General features: G+C 37.5%; 1 protein-coding gene across 2 annotated transcripts in view; it reads left to right on the top strand.

Moving 5' to 3' along the window:
- Positions 1–16,260, top strand: part of PMS1 (PMS1 homolog 1, mismatch repair system component) — a 49,951-nt gene that overhangs the window by 30,088 nt on the left and 3,603 nt on the right. For both annotated transcript variants that reach the window (XM_063341624.1, XM_063341625.1), the window contains exons 9-11: positions 981–1,876; positions 7,048–7,503; positions 8,019–8,149. In XM_063341624.1, the coding sequence (XP_063197694.1) occupies positions 981–1,876; positions 7,048–7,503; positions 8,019–8,149 (1,483 nt within the window). The remainder of the gene's footprint in view (positions 1–980; positions 1,877–7,047; positions 7,504–8,018; positions 8,150–16,260) is intronic.

Here is a 16,260-nt window from a genome sequence, read left to right as displayed (position 1 = left end):
AAGTGGAGGATTATTCAAAATTCATTTACTAGTTGATTTCAAAGATTATTTTTATGCTGTCAGATATGTGTGTATCACTGTTTTCAGATGGCATTATAGTGAGAGAAGCTAAATAGAATTATGATGTGTGACCCTATATAAATCTCATTCTTAACTTCATAAATACACTAAGTAATCACTTTTTAAACACCATGTACATAAGGGGGGGGGGGGCTGAATTCCATTCAAAGCAATATTTTGCCATTATGTGTATAGATTATCGTTGATATCACTTAAGTTGTAGGGTATCCTGTTCATACTATCAAGACCTGAAATTTAGACCATATATACCTGTGTTTTAGAGGGTGTGCAGTGATAAATTTCCATAAACTCACTTTCACTTATTAGCATTTCATATGAAAAATAGTGCCACAGAAATTAAGAAGGCTACATAGGTAAGGTGGTTATTCAAAGTGAGTGTAGGTAGTCACACAAGTACATTAATCCTCTTATTCATTTTGATTTCTGTCATTTGGTGCAAAGCTGTCTTGGAAGCATGCACCATAAAAACACCTCCACAAACACATTTACATGAAATGGGATGTTATTGGTGCATCTGTCTTGACTGTATGCTTCTAACTCCATATTAGGTGGGAATAGCTTTACCTGATACTGGTTTAAGCAGTCAGTACCCTGTTATAAAGAAAGCAATTAGTTGGTTTTGTGATATCAGAGTAAACCAGTGAAACAGAATACCTATCACACAATATTTGAGACTAAAGGCGTCCAGTTTAGAGTCTCTTTGAGCATGTCTGAACAACTGAAATGCAGTAATCTGTCTAAATTTGTCTGAAAATTATTCTGTATAAGATCACTTTGCTTATTGCTCTATATTCTCAATATGTCAGTTACATTTTGAGGTGTGCTTTTGTGTGTGGCTTTTCTGGTTTTGGTGTTTTGTTTGTTTTTTGGTGTTTTTTTTTTTCTTTTTCTTTTCCTAGGAATCTGTCTTACTTGCTGTTGAAAACGTGTTGAAATCACTGTATGGGCCACTACCTGCTACAGTCCCTGGTGAAAGTAATAAAACAGATGTTACCTCAGAAGACATGTTTGTTTATAGAACAGAACAAACAGATGTGGTTGTTAATGAAACGGGACCATCTGGAAACGATGATGTACACGCTCATACTTCATTCCTTTCATTCAGCAGTGATGTGCAAAACTGTCAAGCAGGAAAAAACACAGAGATCTGCTTAAATCATCAGACGTTTTGTGGTGATAATGTACATAGTTGCCGGGACAAAAAAGAGGTTTCTAAGAGTGATGCCTTCCCAGACAATTCCTTAAGTTTATTGTGTGAGGAGGAACAGAATGGACAGAATATGACCGATATTCAAAGCAACAGTGTTCCCGTGGACCCCCAGTCGAAAAAAGCCGATGAGCATATTTTGAGTTCTGATAATATTGACGAAACAGAAAAAAATGAGGAAGCTTTAGTCCCTAAAGACTTACCTGAAATCTCTGCTGATAATTGGAGTATGGGAAGTGGATTTAAAAACCATCTAGGAGACAACCTGGAACCTGTTAAGATTTTGATTCCTGAAGTTGGAGGAACAAGTAATAAGCAAAATGAACATAGTGGTGAACAAAGCAATGATCCACAAATCTCAAATCAAAGCATAAAGAAAAGAAATGTGATAAATGATAAATTTGGACATGTGACAGCTTATGACTTAATTAGTAGTAGAATAATAAGGAAACCAAAGTCTGCAATTGGATTTTTCACTCAAGAATGTCGTCCAAAATTGATAACTGATAATCCAAAGACCAGCATGGAGGACATCCTTCTGAAAATTGAAGAGCAGTGGAAGAATTTGAATGAAGAGGAAAAAAAGAAGTAAGTTTTCAGACTGTCTTGCTTCTAAATCTGGTAGTTACTAGTAAGTCAACCTTTAGTGAATGAAAAGAATTATAACTTCCCAGTTATTTATGTAAAAATAGAACGAAAATTATTTTTGGCTTTTCAAGATCAGCATTGATATTGTGAGTTGTCGTCCTTTGCTGTGTGCATACTTGCACTGCTGACCTCAGTTACTCATTTTGCCACTGTGCCATGCAGCAGTTAGGTAGGGACAGTTTCGCTGAGTTGTTATTTAGAGCTAACAGGCAAGAAAATGTACTGTTTTAATTATACAAGCTTCTGTTTTCTAAGGGCTGCCTGTATATTGTCACTCCTGATACACTGTGAATGAAAACCAGCATGGTCACGGACGAGACACCGTATAGTTCCTACAGAGCTTTTTCCAACCAACAGTTCTTTTTTATTGCTACTAAGTGAGAATTCTTTTCAGGATCTTTAGTACTTGAACATTTGGTAAACTCCTTTCCTCTAGATTTCGTATGTATTCCAACCCTGGCTACCTCAGAATTGTGTTTATAAAACCCAATGAAATCATGCTAGGAATTTCTTTTTCCCTTAAACAGCTATTCCAGTGCTGGTTCAGAGAATATAGTACAGTTTGAATTTTAACCTGTTTCAATCAATACCAAATCTTTTTTTAGATTACAATCTGAACAGCTAAATTCCATATTCTTCTAAAACAAATTGTCACTGAGTTTTTGAAATCTATCTGCAAGTAAGGGAAATACTTTAGCCAAATCTGGGGCAGGGGAGGATTAGTTAAAATACTAGGTATATGTTGTCCTTTAGGTGGAACTTATATTATGGTAAAAGATAAATTAGAATAACAGATTGTGAGACATTCTAAGACAGTTTATAAAAATACCAAAACACCAAACCTTCCACGTTTTGTTTGTAATTTTATAAAATCTGAAACACTGTAGGGCATCACACAAACAAGGAAAATAGAAGTAGTTCTTCAGTTGTTTTATGTGTAATGATTTGAATGCGTATTGTGATTTGTAGCAGAAAGTTTGGGAAATGAAATTTTGGTTCTGAAGAACAAACTCATTGCAAGTGGTGTGAAAATGTGTTTTCTTCGTGTTGTGGAAGCAAGGAGAGGGCATTAAGAAAGAGCACTGAAAAGGAAATTACACTAGCCAAAACAGTGTAATTTTAACTCTAATGAGAGATTCGATTAAGAAAATGGTAAGAAAGAGAAGCTGTACCTGTTGAATTACTGTTTTTTCCTTGACTTCTTGACTTTGTTTGAAAACATCTGCATTGTTCTGAATACCAGCTGTCTCAGAGTTAAATGAAACCTTTAACTTCTCTAACTTTTTGTCTAACTTCTCAACAAACTTAAAGTTCACTAAGTAAGCAACATGCCATGAACACAAAATCATACGTGTGAGAAGGTGGTTTGTCCATCTCTGCATTAGCAGAAATATTAATGTAATAGTAGAAATCTACTCCAATTATATTCATGCTTTTAATGAAATGAAACAAAAGGTTCTGCCAGCTGTTTCAGAAAATTTTAATTTGCTCTGCTTTAGCTTTTGAGATTTCATGGTTGCTTTCCTGGTACAACTGTTATGTTTAAGAGCGTGCCTACAGATTAGCTTTGTATTGGTTCAGGAAGGAAACCTCTCTGGTAATGAAGTTTTCCTTATATGTAAGAATGAATGAAGTATGGTCCAGTGGATGTTGAAGTGAACGAAGAATTTACCACTAGTTGTATCCATACGTTTCAGCTTTGATGTACTTCTTTTCTGCGTTTAATCTTCTTAATTTGCCTCAGAAAATAACAAATAGGAAGAGATATGCAGTCATATCCTCCAAGGCAACAATCCAGAAGAACTGTTGTATGTCTGGCAGAGAACGTTAAGTCTTGCCTACCAGATACTCTGGATAAATTGGGCCACCTAGAGGTAACAACAAATGTATATACAACAGGGCAGCCAAACTGCCTCAGTTCTACCGAGCACGCTATACCTCCAACTTCATGCAACCTTTCTGGCAAGACACCACTTTTCCTGGGCTCTAGTCCTCCTTCCTTCTGTGATAGTCATGCATTTATGCTACAATGGGTGTGCTTGGCTTCAGCATCTCTTTTTTCCTCTGTGTTGCCTCTCCAGCAGGTCGAAATGAGTCTAAATCCTTTTTGGGACTAGTACAACCAACAGATGTCTTACAGTGACATAGGATAGCCTTTTCAAAACAAGTCAGCATTTATTACTCAACCGGAATGTAAAATGTTATGGTCTTTAGGTTATAATAGAAAAGGAAAGCTTCCATGCGTGTCCATGTTGGCAGCATCATATATCCCCCTGCCTTACAAAGCCAGGATTTAATTTCTTGCGCTCACGCTGCTCTTACTTAATACAGCTTGCGTGTGTTTCTGGTCTTAATATTTCTCTGTATCAGGCTTAGGTAGTAGTGGGAGAAATCCCTCCAAGTTCCCTGAGAATGGCAGCAGAAGTTATCCTGAAGGCATAGGAAAGGTTCAGAGCCACACACACGTTATCTTGGGGCTAACAAATTACCTCATCAGTGCTCTACAGTAATTCTTCATGAGTATATTTGTACTGTGGGAGAAACATCATTTCAGGTAGCATGGCCTTTGCTGCTGTCTGTTGACAGGTAAGAGTGTGCACATAGACAGTAATTAGTGGCTCGTCATAACTAGCTCATGTGTGATAGCTTTTTATTGTCTGATGAACTTTCCATGCATCTCATGGCTTGTATGTGTGTATATGCATTATTTGCAACTCTTTTACACTGGGGCAAATACGCTTGCTTAGCAATTCCATAAAAATTCTTTTTTACTGTATTTTAATTTTTTAGTTAACGTGTTCTCTTTCCTTTGGATGGGGGTACTTTGGTGGTACCATGTGGTCATTGGCCATCCATTGTATCCAGTGCCATTCATCTGCTGCTAGATATTAATCATGAATAATGGTATTAATAATTGGTATCTGTTGCTTGCCCCCAGCATCTGTTCAGTCATGACAGTAGGTCCATATTCTCCACCCTTGGGAAACAGTGCTAGTACCTGAAACCTATGCATTTCAGAAGACGACTGTGAAATGCTTATACGGGCAATTAAAAGCTGTTTTTATTATCCTCTTCACAAAGGAAGGAAACACAGAAGTAGAATGTAATACTTACTCATGGTGATAGTTCCAGTTGATTTGGTTTCATTATGTGAAGAGGCTGATGCTGAGAGATACTATGTTCAGAATGGGATGCCTCTCTATTCTGAACACGTATGAATCTACACAAGTGGAGATCTCCAGTCAGAGTTTACTCCAGATAGTCAAATTCAGATAGTCTTGTTTGTATTACAAGGTCTGAGAGACCTTATATTAAAAGGTTTTTGTTATATGCTAAATATTTCATTTGGGTTTAAGAAGCAAGGGAAAGTGGTAAGTGGTGATACCCACTTTTCTAGTTAAACCAAAGCTGCCTTTGAAATTACACTTCATTCTAGTGTTCCACCTCCCTTCTTACATTTTTGCAAATTTCCTTGGCTTTGGGTTTTGTAGTTTGAGGAAAGGATGCTGAATTCACAAAGCAGAGAAGAAACTCTTCTTGTAGCGTTTGTTGATTATACCTGCCTTTGTGGAAGGATTTTTGGAAAGGCAAAGATGTTGCCTCGTAGTTTGTAAACCTGTTGTTTTCTTTGATTGTGAACTCACTGATAGTGATACATATGAATTTGCAAAACCCTCACAATCAAAGCTTGTAAGGCTAGAATTTTTCTGGTAGCCTATAGTGACAGGCAAGTTGGACTTTCTTTGGAAGTGCTTTGCTTTTGGATTATCAGTGTATCACTGAAAGCTCATTTCTCTTATAGTTAAATATTCTCCTGCATTACAATTGAGTCTATTCAGAACAAAGTATTTATTGATCTGGTCAAAGCTATAAATGTATTTGGGATAAAAAAATTTCTGGTCAAGTGATTTCATCCATTCATTTTAAAAGGAGCAGATGTTTTCTATCTTAACGTTTACTCCATATTTTCTACGACATGATTTATTGCAAGAAACTACTTAAGCTGACTTTTTTAGTTAACTAAATATTGGTACCATATGTGAATGCTAGCACATCATAATTAATTGCAAATGTTGACCCTTTTGTTGACCTTAATTTTCCAGCATGCATACACATAATTGAATCAAACTGTTCCAGCAAGTAGCAATAAATAAATATGACGAGCTAAAATACTTCTTTCCAATACTTACATGTGATAGTACTACTTTTTTTTAATTGAAAATCGGACTGCCTTGAATTACCTGCTAGAATTCAGAATATCAAATAATGGCAAAAAGAGGGAATTCAGCAAATCCCGCCTTTCTCCTTCAAAAAAGTAAGATTCGTATGTAGTAGGCAAGCATAAACCTGGCATCTATACAAGTTTAGCTATCTTTCTGACATTTGCAAACTCATTAAGAATCGATTCAGGTTGCAGAGCTTAAGTATGTAGTAGTGTTTTAACTATTTAGACAGCATCTAGGAGTAGCTCGTTATTAAGTACTACTTAAAAAAATCTGTAAGTTAGAGAATTTTGTAATAATCTTACCTATGCTGTATTCTCATGCTTTTTATTTGTGGTTAATTTTAGGCCATTTGAAGTAAAAAGTACTTCTGTATAAGCCTCAGGCTTTATTTAATATAAAGTTATTTAGGCTCCAAGCTCTTACCTAACCATGTGGACCCCCCTTGCAGTCTGTAGAGCTCTAGAGGCTTAAATGACTCTGTGAATTGGACTGGATATGCCCGGGACAAAACTCCTTCCAAAACTAGATACCTGCTTGTGAATTAGGGTTAAACATAGTCTTTGGGACTGAGGTCAAAAGCAGCCTGCTGTAACTCTGCATGAGCTCTACTCCGCCCCCTTCAGTCATTCAGGTTTTGCTGGTTGTCATGATAAAGGAAAATTTCCAACTTATCATCTTTACAGAATAATGTAATAGGGGCACAGTCCCTGATCACCTTCCACCTGCATCGTTGTGGAAAGCATAGTGATTTGGATACTTGAATGAACCATAGGAGTCATTCTTGTCTGTTGGAGTGGTTACCTTGCCTTTTGTTTTAGAATGTTAGGAGTTGGGGTTTGGTTTGGTTTTTTATCTGATTATGCTACTGGTTTGTTTTCTTTTAAGTTATGAAATAAAAGCTGCTAAAGACCTGGAACGGTACAACAGAGAGGTCAAGAAGGCTACGGGGCAGACAGTGCACCGACCAACAAAGGAGGCAGAAAAACAGAAACCCAAGCTGAAGATTTCGCCATCCGACCAGCAGAAGCTTGACAAGATATTTCATGCTCAAACTGAAAAGAAGCGGAAACCTGAACAGCCTACGAAAATTGTGACAGTGCCTTTTTCTCTGAGTTCCTGTAGATGTCAGCTTCAGAGACATGAGAAAAATAATTCAGATGAACAGAAGCTTTTCCTGATCCGTCGTCAGAGTTTTCCTGATGTCTGGATATTTGCTACTGAAAAAAAGTTAATGTTGCTGAATCCATATAGATTGGAAGAAGCCCTGCTACATAAAAGGTTACTGATGAATCATAAGCTTCCAGTAGAGAAACTGGACAAGCCAATTGTGTTAATGGACAGGTATAGTACAATTGAGCAAAAAAATTGTATATTATTTCAAGTATTGTTTGATAACTATTTACAGAAAACTCTGGTAAGGCCCTGTTTGCTAATTATGTGATTATTTGCACATTCATTTATCTGTAAGAACAGATTTTTGTTACCTTCTAGTAATGAGCAGGCCTGGTCATACTCCAGTTGAAATAAGTATGAATTTTGACCATTTTCATCGGTAATGCAGTGAAGACAAATTTCCTCCCCCAAAAGAAAATTAAGTGTTCCACATTTTCACAACTTTACCTGACTTCCCCCATGGATTATGTAATTGTTATTATATGCCTAAACTTGATCACTCTTTAAGATATGTGAATAGCTGCTATTTTGTTTCTTTAAACCAATCACTTTTTCAGAATACCTTTAAAAATCTTGGTCACTTTTAATCACTTAACTACTTTTGTCAGTATTTTTCTCACAGTTTTAATTTTCAAATTAAGGATTTTGGCTTTTAACCCTTTGGGGATATTTTTTTTTTCCAGTCTCCTTGGTGGATCTCAATATATGGCTGCTCTTTATAAAATGCAGAAGGATTACCAAAGTTTCAATGGATCAGGGTATTTGTCAGATCCAAGGCTTGTAGCAAATGGATTCCAGATAAAAGTGATAGAAGGTATGATGGTTTTAAAATCTTTTAGTCATATTCTTCTGATTTAATGATTTAAATGATGTTAATGTAGATCATGTTATTCTACATCACTTTATCATTTAAAGTACTGACATCCTGCTTTGCTTAATGTTGAGATTTTATTCCTTGGCAAAGAATGTAATCTCCTACATAGAACACTGAGTAATAGAAACTGATAGCTGAACAGAATACTTCAATAGTATTTCAAAGAATGCTCTGAAATCCACATTATCCTGACTTATTTTTTTCACCTTTTCTCAAAATGCTGGGTGTTGATATCCTTCATTGGCATTCTGTCAGAGCTTATATTAAACTGATAAGACTTCCTCGGTCTTGGCAGTTTCTTCTAAGATGAAGATTATGCCAGTACACGCTTTAGCTGACTAGTCCTCTGCTGTTGAGCAGTTGAGGAGGTCCAGTGAGGAGATGGATCTGGTTATTGACTCACTTTTATATCAGGGTTGCAACACAGAGCCCAAAGGGGCCAATAAAGAAAGGGTGACAGGATCATCAACATACCTTTTCATAGAGTTCGATCTGAACTTTTTTTTGAGACAGCCTATTTTTAAATGCCTCTATGTTGATCACAGAATAAATCTGTTTCACATAAGATCCTTTTACCTTAGCAAGAGAGATCAAATGTTTATATATTTTTCTGAAGAATGATTTATAGGGATGCTGTTGGAAACCCAGGGGCAACCCACCAAGGGTCAGTTCTTCAGACCAGGACTTCTCCAGGAAAATTCCGAGAAAAGCAGACGTCTTTGGGGGTAGTACCTAGCTGACAGCTCAGAGAAAGGATTCACTATAAGAGCTGTTAGAAATGCTATAGCTTCATGTGTTACAGATCCCCACATATGTACAGTGATGACAGATCTGCTGTAACATATGGGATCTTTTAAGGGTAGGTACAAAAAAAGGGATGTAGAGCAACTCCTTCACTTAGAGGCTGGCTCTTGGGAAGAACAGAGCCTAAGCTTAGTTTTCTTTACTGAATCATGCACAGCAAATCCAAGGAGACTTCTTTCTGACTGGCTAAATTCCTAGATAAATAGCAAAAACTTTGTAGCAGAGGTGTTCGTAGTGATAATCGTAGATTGTATGACTAGTGGAATAAAGTGCATGTTGTCAGAGGCAGCTCTTAAAAGGTTTATTCAGTCCAGCAAATCAGAAGCTGAGGAGGTCTATGAAATGTCTCTAGACAAATGTGGGAGAAAGGGATTGTTGCTTTGCCTTTTGCTTGCGTACTCTTTTTTTTTCTTTTTTTCCACCTCCTGATACCTTAAGTTTGCTCAAAATCTAGTTAATGTAAACTGGATGTGAATAAATTGCATGTGAAAATTTGAAGACAGTTTCTAGGCAACAGCGTGATTGGCCGGCCTTGTGGTGCTGGAAATGGGAAACTAGTTTTAGGATAGCTTGATTAGTTTAAGAGCAGAATTGTACAGTATAACAGCAAGCGATTTCACACAGTAACCAGGAAGTAGTAACCGTCTTCCAAACTTGTGTTACCAAGTACATGAAATTAAGGAAATGAAATCTTGTGAGGAAACTGTTCTCATTTGGTTTACAGTTAGGGAAGGTAAAAGTGCTTTATATGCACTATACAGGTCGATGCACCGTGGTCGCGGACTTGATCAGTACCATACGGCTCGTCCGTATGAAGAATGGGAATGTAATTCAGTTCTTTGTCCCAGTCTTAGATTTTTAACTACTTCAATGAAACGTTAATAACATCTGAGGCTTGTCAGTCATGTTTATAAGCTTCTGCTGATGACATTATTGCAGTTACAGCCTCTGTTATTAGAAGAACATACCATTGCAGATGAAGGTAGAAATACCAGCAAACAAATGGAATTTCTTGCGGCCTTTTTTCCAGCTGACCCAAGGATTTTTACTTAATACTTCATCAGACCCTCCTTTTTCTTTTTTTCTTAAACTCATCCCTGAAATATGCTACTGTCTTCTACAAATATGCTACCGTCTTCTACAAATACTTATTAAAGATGATTTTTAGAAACACGGATATTGGTTATTAACACTCCTTATGCGCCCTTCTCTGGGAATTTCACTATGCAGTTTGCGATTCTTTAATTTGTAGATTCTTGTTGTATAATCTTTACAGGAAAGTGACCTGCAGACCAGGAGTGATTTGTCCCACTTATACCTGAGTATTCTATAGGATTTCTCAACTTTGAGAGAATAAGTTCATCTCGTAAAACATTCTTCACTATCCTTATAGAAGCATTTTTTTGTTTGTTTGTTTGCTGTCTGAATTCAGTGTCTATTTTTGTGGTTTCTTGAAACTCAGACGCAGCCTGAAAGGGAGGCATTCAGATGTTGAACTATAAGTTGCCTCAGAAAAGTTTTATTCCTTCAGGATATATTGTTAGTTTTTTGTGACAGGAGTTGCTGCTTTGCACGGTGAATGATAAAGTCATAGCTTGCTGTAGAGAGAGGTGTCCAGAATGCAAATGTGCACTTAACCCTTAGTTTCACCTTAGCAGCATCCATAGGAGCACACCTGAACCCTATTCGCTGTGCACCTACCTTTATAACTCCTTTTTTTCCAACTTTTGGGGTGAATTGGATCAGTCCTAGTATTTGTTGTTTCTCAACCAAACTATCAACTCTTCCTTACTGTCAAGTTCCTCTGTAGTATATTTGAAGGTCTGTACTTTCCTTTGGGATTCCAACCTTGACATGGTCATACTAGATGTCCCGTTCTCACTGCTGGTCATTTTCTTATTAATAGCCACTAGGGCATGGCTTCCTTTTTCATCGTGGGTTAGGAGTTTTATTTTCTGTGGTACAAAATTTCCTTTTTCTGACAGAGACATCCTTTTTTATGTCACAAGCAAAGGTTCCATGTTTTTAGCTTTGAATTCGAATGTGAAAGTGTTATTTCTGGTGATTTCTTCTTGCAAAATAACAAGCCTTTCTCTTGATCTGCGTGGATAAGTCTGTGATGCCATCAGTAGCTCTAAGATACCTTCCATAACAAGAAGAAAGGAAACTTAGCTGCTCCAATTCAATGTTTGGCAGTTTTAGCAGAAGAAGAGGCTTTCCTTGACCCATGGTGATCTCTTGAAGAGGACTGTCAGTCTAGTAGGTTGCATTGATTATTTGTTTAAATCTCCACACATATTCAGCCAAAGGAGAAGGACCCTGCTGCCAAAGGAGAAGTGCTGTCCATTATCATATATTAAGTCTATTCATAATACTCAGTAATTTGGAACGCAAGACCTCTTGCTTTGATATTGAGCACCTCGCTAGGACTGTTTCCTAGGTGAGCGTAATGGCTTGAATATAAGACCATAAATTCTTTCCTTATTTCCTCTTGGTGTGAGGGGTGTTTTACAGGACTGGTTATTAAATAACAAGAAAATCTGAACAGCTGCCTTAATTTGGAAGGTGACTTTGGTAGTTCCCTTGTTGCATTGGGCTTGCATCTCAACTGGTCTTTGTTAAAGATGCTTCTCGCAGTTTAAATTCCTGCCTTTTGGCAACTTACGGCGTTGAGGAACTTCATATAAAGATTTTGATTCTGACACTTTCTTATTTAACAAAGACCACACCCTACATAGTATTAGTTTTTCCTTATTTGGATGACTTGTCTGTAAGGGACAACTTCTCTTACAGGATAAAAAATAATTCATTTGTCTTGCACGAAATTTGGCAGGTCATGGGATTAATACTCAGAAATTGAATCTTATTCCCTCACAGTGCTTGGAATTTGCAGAAATACAACTATACTCTTTAATGGCCAAGACCTTTTAGCTAGTAGGGTGGTTTTGAACTTTAGTTACTCCAATAACCTCCAGTAGCCTTTCTCAAAGGTATAGCACAGACATGGCTCGCTCTGAACCCTGTGGCACCATGTGACACCAGATGCACAAGCAGACAGAAATTCGCCTGTTTCTGGAATACCAGGCTGTCTTCCCAGTATTCAGTTGGAAATTATGATATCTGTCCTAACTCATGTCTTCTGTTCTCTTTGTCTGGGCAGGTGCTAAATAACATCTGTATAGTAATGCCATTTTGTTCCCCTTCTCGTTCTCCTCCCTCTTGTGGTCCACTTGCTTAGTTGCAGGCACTTCTCTTTCTGATTGAGGAGCCCGTTCTTTTGATTCTGGTGTATTTCTGATCCCACAGACAGCAAGACTGATGTACTTGACCTCAGCTTGAGCATTGCCAATGCCGTTAGTTCATCAGTGGTCAAGGCAGTTTTAATTTCAGGATTTTGTGCCTAGTGTTTGGAAGCCCAGAACCATGCCCTTATTACCAGATCTTCTGCCACTGCACATGGGCACCTTCTGCCATGTTAGAGTTGGGATGTTGAACTGTTCTTGGAGTTAGAATTGGGCTGGATTTTTTCAATCACAAATGGTCTTTTGATTTTTCTTAATAATAGAAAGCTATCAACTATTTATTAGACTTGTTTGCTTAGGTGGTTACATTTTCAATTATGTCAGCCTTATATTTCTGAGAAGTTTTTCTTGGACTCTTCCTAGTCGGTTTTTGAAAGGTCTTATTAGGCCTTTTCTTCCTAACAAGGACTCAGTTCCACATGGAGTTTCATTCTTGTTCTGTCATTTTGGTGGGCAAACTGAACTTCTGGGAATGTTTTAGTTTTTCACAAATGCAGCCTTTGGATAGTTATTTTCACAAGACTGCAAGAGTTTCAGGCCTTACTTGCCTATTTTTTCATTTGAGGGTAAGTCCTGTTGCTCTCTTGTTGCTAATATGCTCTCTTATTGTAAGACAGGAATGTAATTTACTGTTCAAAGACTCTGTATAATTGCAGCCAAAGTTGTTGCAAGTATCCTAGGTCTTGAACATGCCCTATCTTCTTGTTTTGGTAGACTAAGATCTTTTTTAATGTCTCCTTGTTTCTCTTTGTATTGACTTCTCAGCAGTCTAAGGAGTTTTCAACTAGATTTTCTCTGGATAGCTGACAGTGAAAAACAAATTGTGAAATAGCTCAGAAAAAGCTTCTTGCTGTAAGTATGTCAGTTAGGCAAAATCAATGGTTTCTTTGTGGAACGTGCCAGTTGTTGTGATTTGCAAAGCTGTGACGCTGAGCTCCAGTCCGTCTTCCACTGCCCTCCCGCCCCCTCATGTCCTGGCCTTACTGAGGTTTAAGTGATGCTACCTTTGGGAGAGCAGACTGTTTGCTTTTACTTAACTCAGTATTCTGGGATCTGCCAGGCATTTTTTTGCTGGGTATAGCTTGCAATGACCCCTGCATACAGAGGAGCGTTTCAAAAAAGATGGATGGATTGCTTTCCATCCACTTCTTCTTAAGATGTGTTTGTTATATACCTTCACAGCACATCTGTGTGTTTCCCGCCGTGAAACTCCGAGAGAGATGTGAATTCTTGGATGGAAAGGAACCGAGAGCAAGGAACATGTCTTACCTGTTTTTGTAACAATGGTGGGCCTTGGGCCGAGGTCCAAGGCAGACTGTTAGGGTGGAATTGTCTGCCTGATAGAATATGTGTACCCAACATATGTATATCCAAAGAATGTGCTTACAAGGCCTCGAAGAGCAGTAATAGGTAAATAACCCATCTTCCCTGGTAATACAAGCTGCCTCAGCTCTTGTAACCGACCAGTGGAAAATCATGCTGCTACTTAATTTCACTTTGATTTTGACCATAGACTGGAAGATGGATAGTCTTATAGTGTCACCTAATCTAGGTGGCAGCTGGAAGAGGAGAGTTTTTCCTGGCCATCAGGAAGGAATTATCCAAAGATGATTGCGAATGCTTTGTTTGGAAAGAGAAAGGGGAAATTTGTAGCAATGAGAAATCCACATTTTTAGTCAATTGAAAGCTAGTTTATTTGTTCACGGAAATATTTTCCTTGGAAGTTCCAAAGCATTTCATAGAAACTACTGTGGAAACTGCTTGAAGACTGCTGTTTGAATACTCAAAAATCTTAATGTATATTTTGTCAAAAATTTACAAGTACACTGAGGCTCAGATGTCTGCTTATGTCGTCAAATGTTGCCAATATCAGAATTCCTGCAAAGGCTTGCAGATAAATGTGTGTTAATCAGGATACAATGGGGTACTTTTCAGTCTAAAGAATGTAAGCACAAAAGGAGAATGACACAAACAGAAATACCAAAGAAGAAAATCTCTTAGCCAGGATTTGTATTGTTTGTTTTTATGTTAGACTCTTTAAAGCCCCCTTTGACTTCAGATTAATGAGCAACATGGTGAAGTCAAATCTGTCTGTCAAAATTGCAGACAGTAAAATTGCTGTTGGTAAAAGTGAAGAGTATTGAGCATTAGCAGTCGTCTTAGCAAGCGTGTATCATTGGTTTAGTGGATTTGAAAAAAAAAAAAAAAAAAAATGTTTTGCAAATCCAGAACCTCATTGTCATGAAATTTTAAAAGGAAGTACTGGAAATACAAGTTTTTAAAATTAAAATCTTAACACTTGATACTTAACAAAATTTTCTGTACTGTCTTCAGTAGCATATAGAGAGGTAATTATTGAAAGGTTGTCAAATAGACTAAGTTTTCCTTTTAGAGAGAAAGCAGTGTAATCAGATGGTCTGAAACAGTTTCTCAAATCTAGTCTTTCATTAAAGCAAAATCAGGATAAAAAGGAAGAGAAAAGAGCTTAAGGAGATTAAAAACAGACTTTATCTTATGCTCCTGCCTCTTACTGGCAGACTTTCCCATGGGGAAATATTGGCATAGTACATCATCTTATCTCACCTTTAATAACTGGCGAACTTTCAGGTAGTTTAACATTTTACTTTAAGCTGAATCTGATCACAGGCTTACAGTAGTACATAAAAAAATATGTCTGTTTTTGCTGGCCACGATGAGGGAAAGACAGCTTGAAAAAGAGAAGGAAGACAATGCTGGGTGAAAAAGGAAATAAAATTTCAAACTTAAAGCAATATGTAGCTGGAAGGACGTTACGTGACTTTTTGGGGGGCTGGGGAGTTTTTTCCCTATATCAAATTCCCACTCTTGTCAAAGTATCTCAGCTCTTGTAACCGACCTTTAAAGCCGTGAAGCTTAAAAAGGCCCAACAGCATTATTTACTTGGTGACACACCATATTAGAAAAATTTTCAACCTGCACAGTCCTCCTGTTCATCTGTGCTCTTATTTAATGACTGTAAAATAAACGGTGCCTGGTCATGGATAACAGTCTCATTCTACTAGCTAATGAAAGTACATTGTGGTGACTTATATTGCATGTATTTTTTCTTGCACTTCTGAAATATTTCACATCGTTTGAATCAGAAATGTGAATGATCCCTTATAACAGCTTGTTAATTTAAGCCACCTTGTAGCAATCTATTTGTCTCCAGCTTTTTTGACTTTGCAAAAAGGCAAAAAACATTCCTGAAGCAGGCTGACTATAATTTATCCTACCTGGGGTCACTACACAAGGGTGGGTTTATTTTCATTATGAATTGTCGTCTTCCATGCCCTCCCTGTTGAAGCTCTTCACTACTTAGACTTGTGCAGGGAAAGGGAAGGTAGCCGTGTGGTTTGGGTTGAGAATTCTGTGCACCCAACGTGAATGAGAGGAGGAGCCCTGAAGGACCACGCGAGGATATGTGAGCCTGACCCCTGGAGAACTTCCTTCTGACTGGGAATGGAAGAAAAGTTAGCTGTACAGTAGCAGTTTCATTAAAATTTTTTGTGAGTAGCGTGAACGAGAAGTGAAATCTCTTACACGTCAAAGATTGACTAGATATTTTGTTGGGAAGGTTGTTTAAATGTTTTATCCATCATTCCTATTCAGAGTGGTACCTGTTGTAGCAGTGGTACCATATGAGTGATAGTATGAAGTCTGTCATAGAGCCTTTAGTTACATGGGCTTGAGCTGTTCTTTGCTGCGGTAGGAGAAAAAACTGCTTTTTATTTCAGTAGAAGCTGAATTTGTTATGATAACGTTTGAACTCTACAGAGGTATAAAGAAAAAACAGAGCCAACACTCTGTTTTAATTTTTTTGACCTAAATTGTATTTTATTGCTTGTTTCTACTTTAATTTCATATATGTTTAATTAAAGCCATAGAAGCTTTAATTAAAGGTAGGCTCAAGACTGGGAATGCTGC

The sequence above is a fragment of the Chroicocephalus ridibundus genome, chromosome 7 (assembly GCF_963924245.1).
Source record: "Chroicocephalus ridibundus chromosome 7, bChrRid1.1, whole genome shotgun sequence".
NCBI lineage: Eukaryota > Metazoa > Chordata > Aves > Charadriiformes > Laridae > Chroicocephalus > Chroicocephalus ridibundus.
This window is presented reverse-complemented; position numbering and strand designations above follow the sequence as displayed.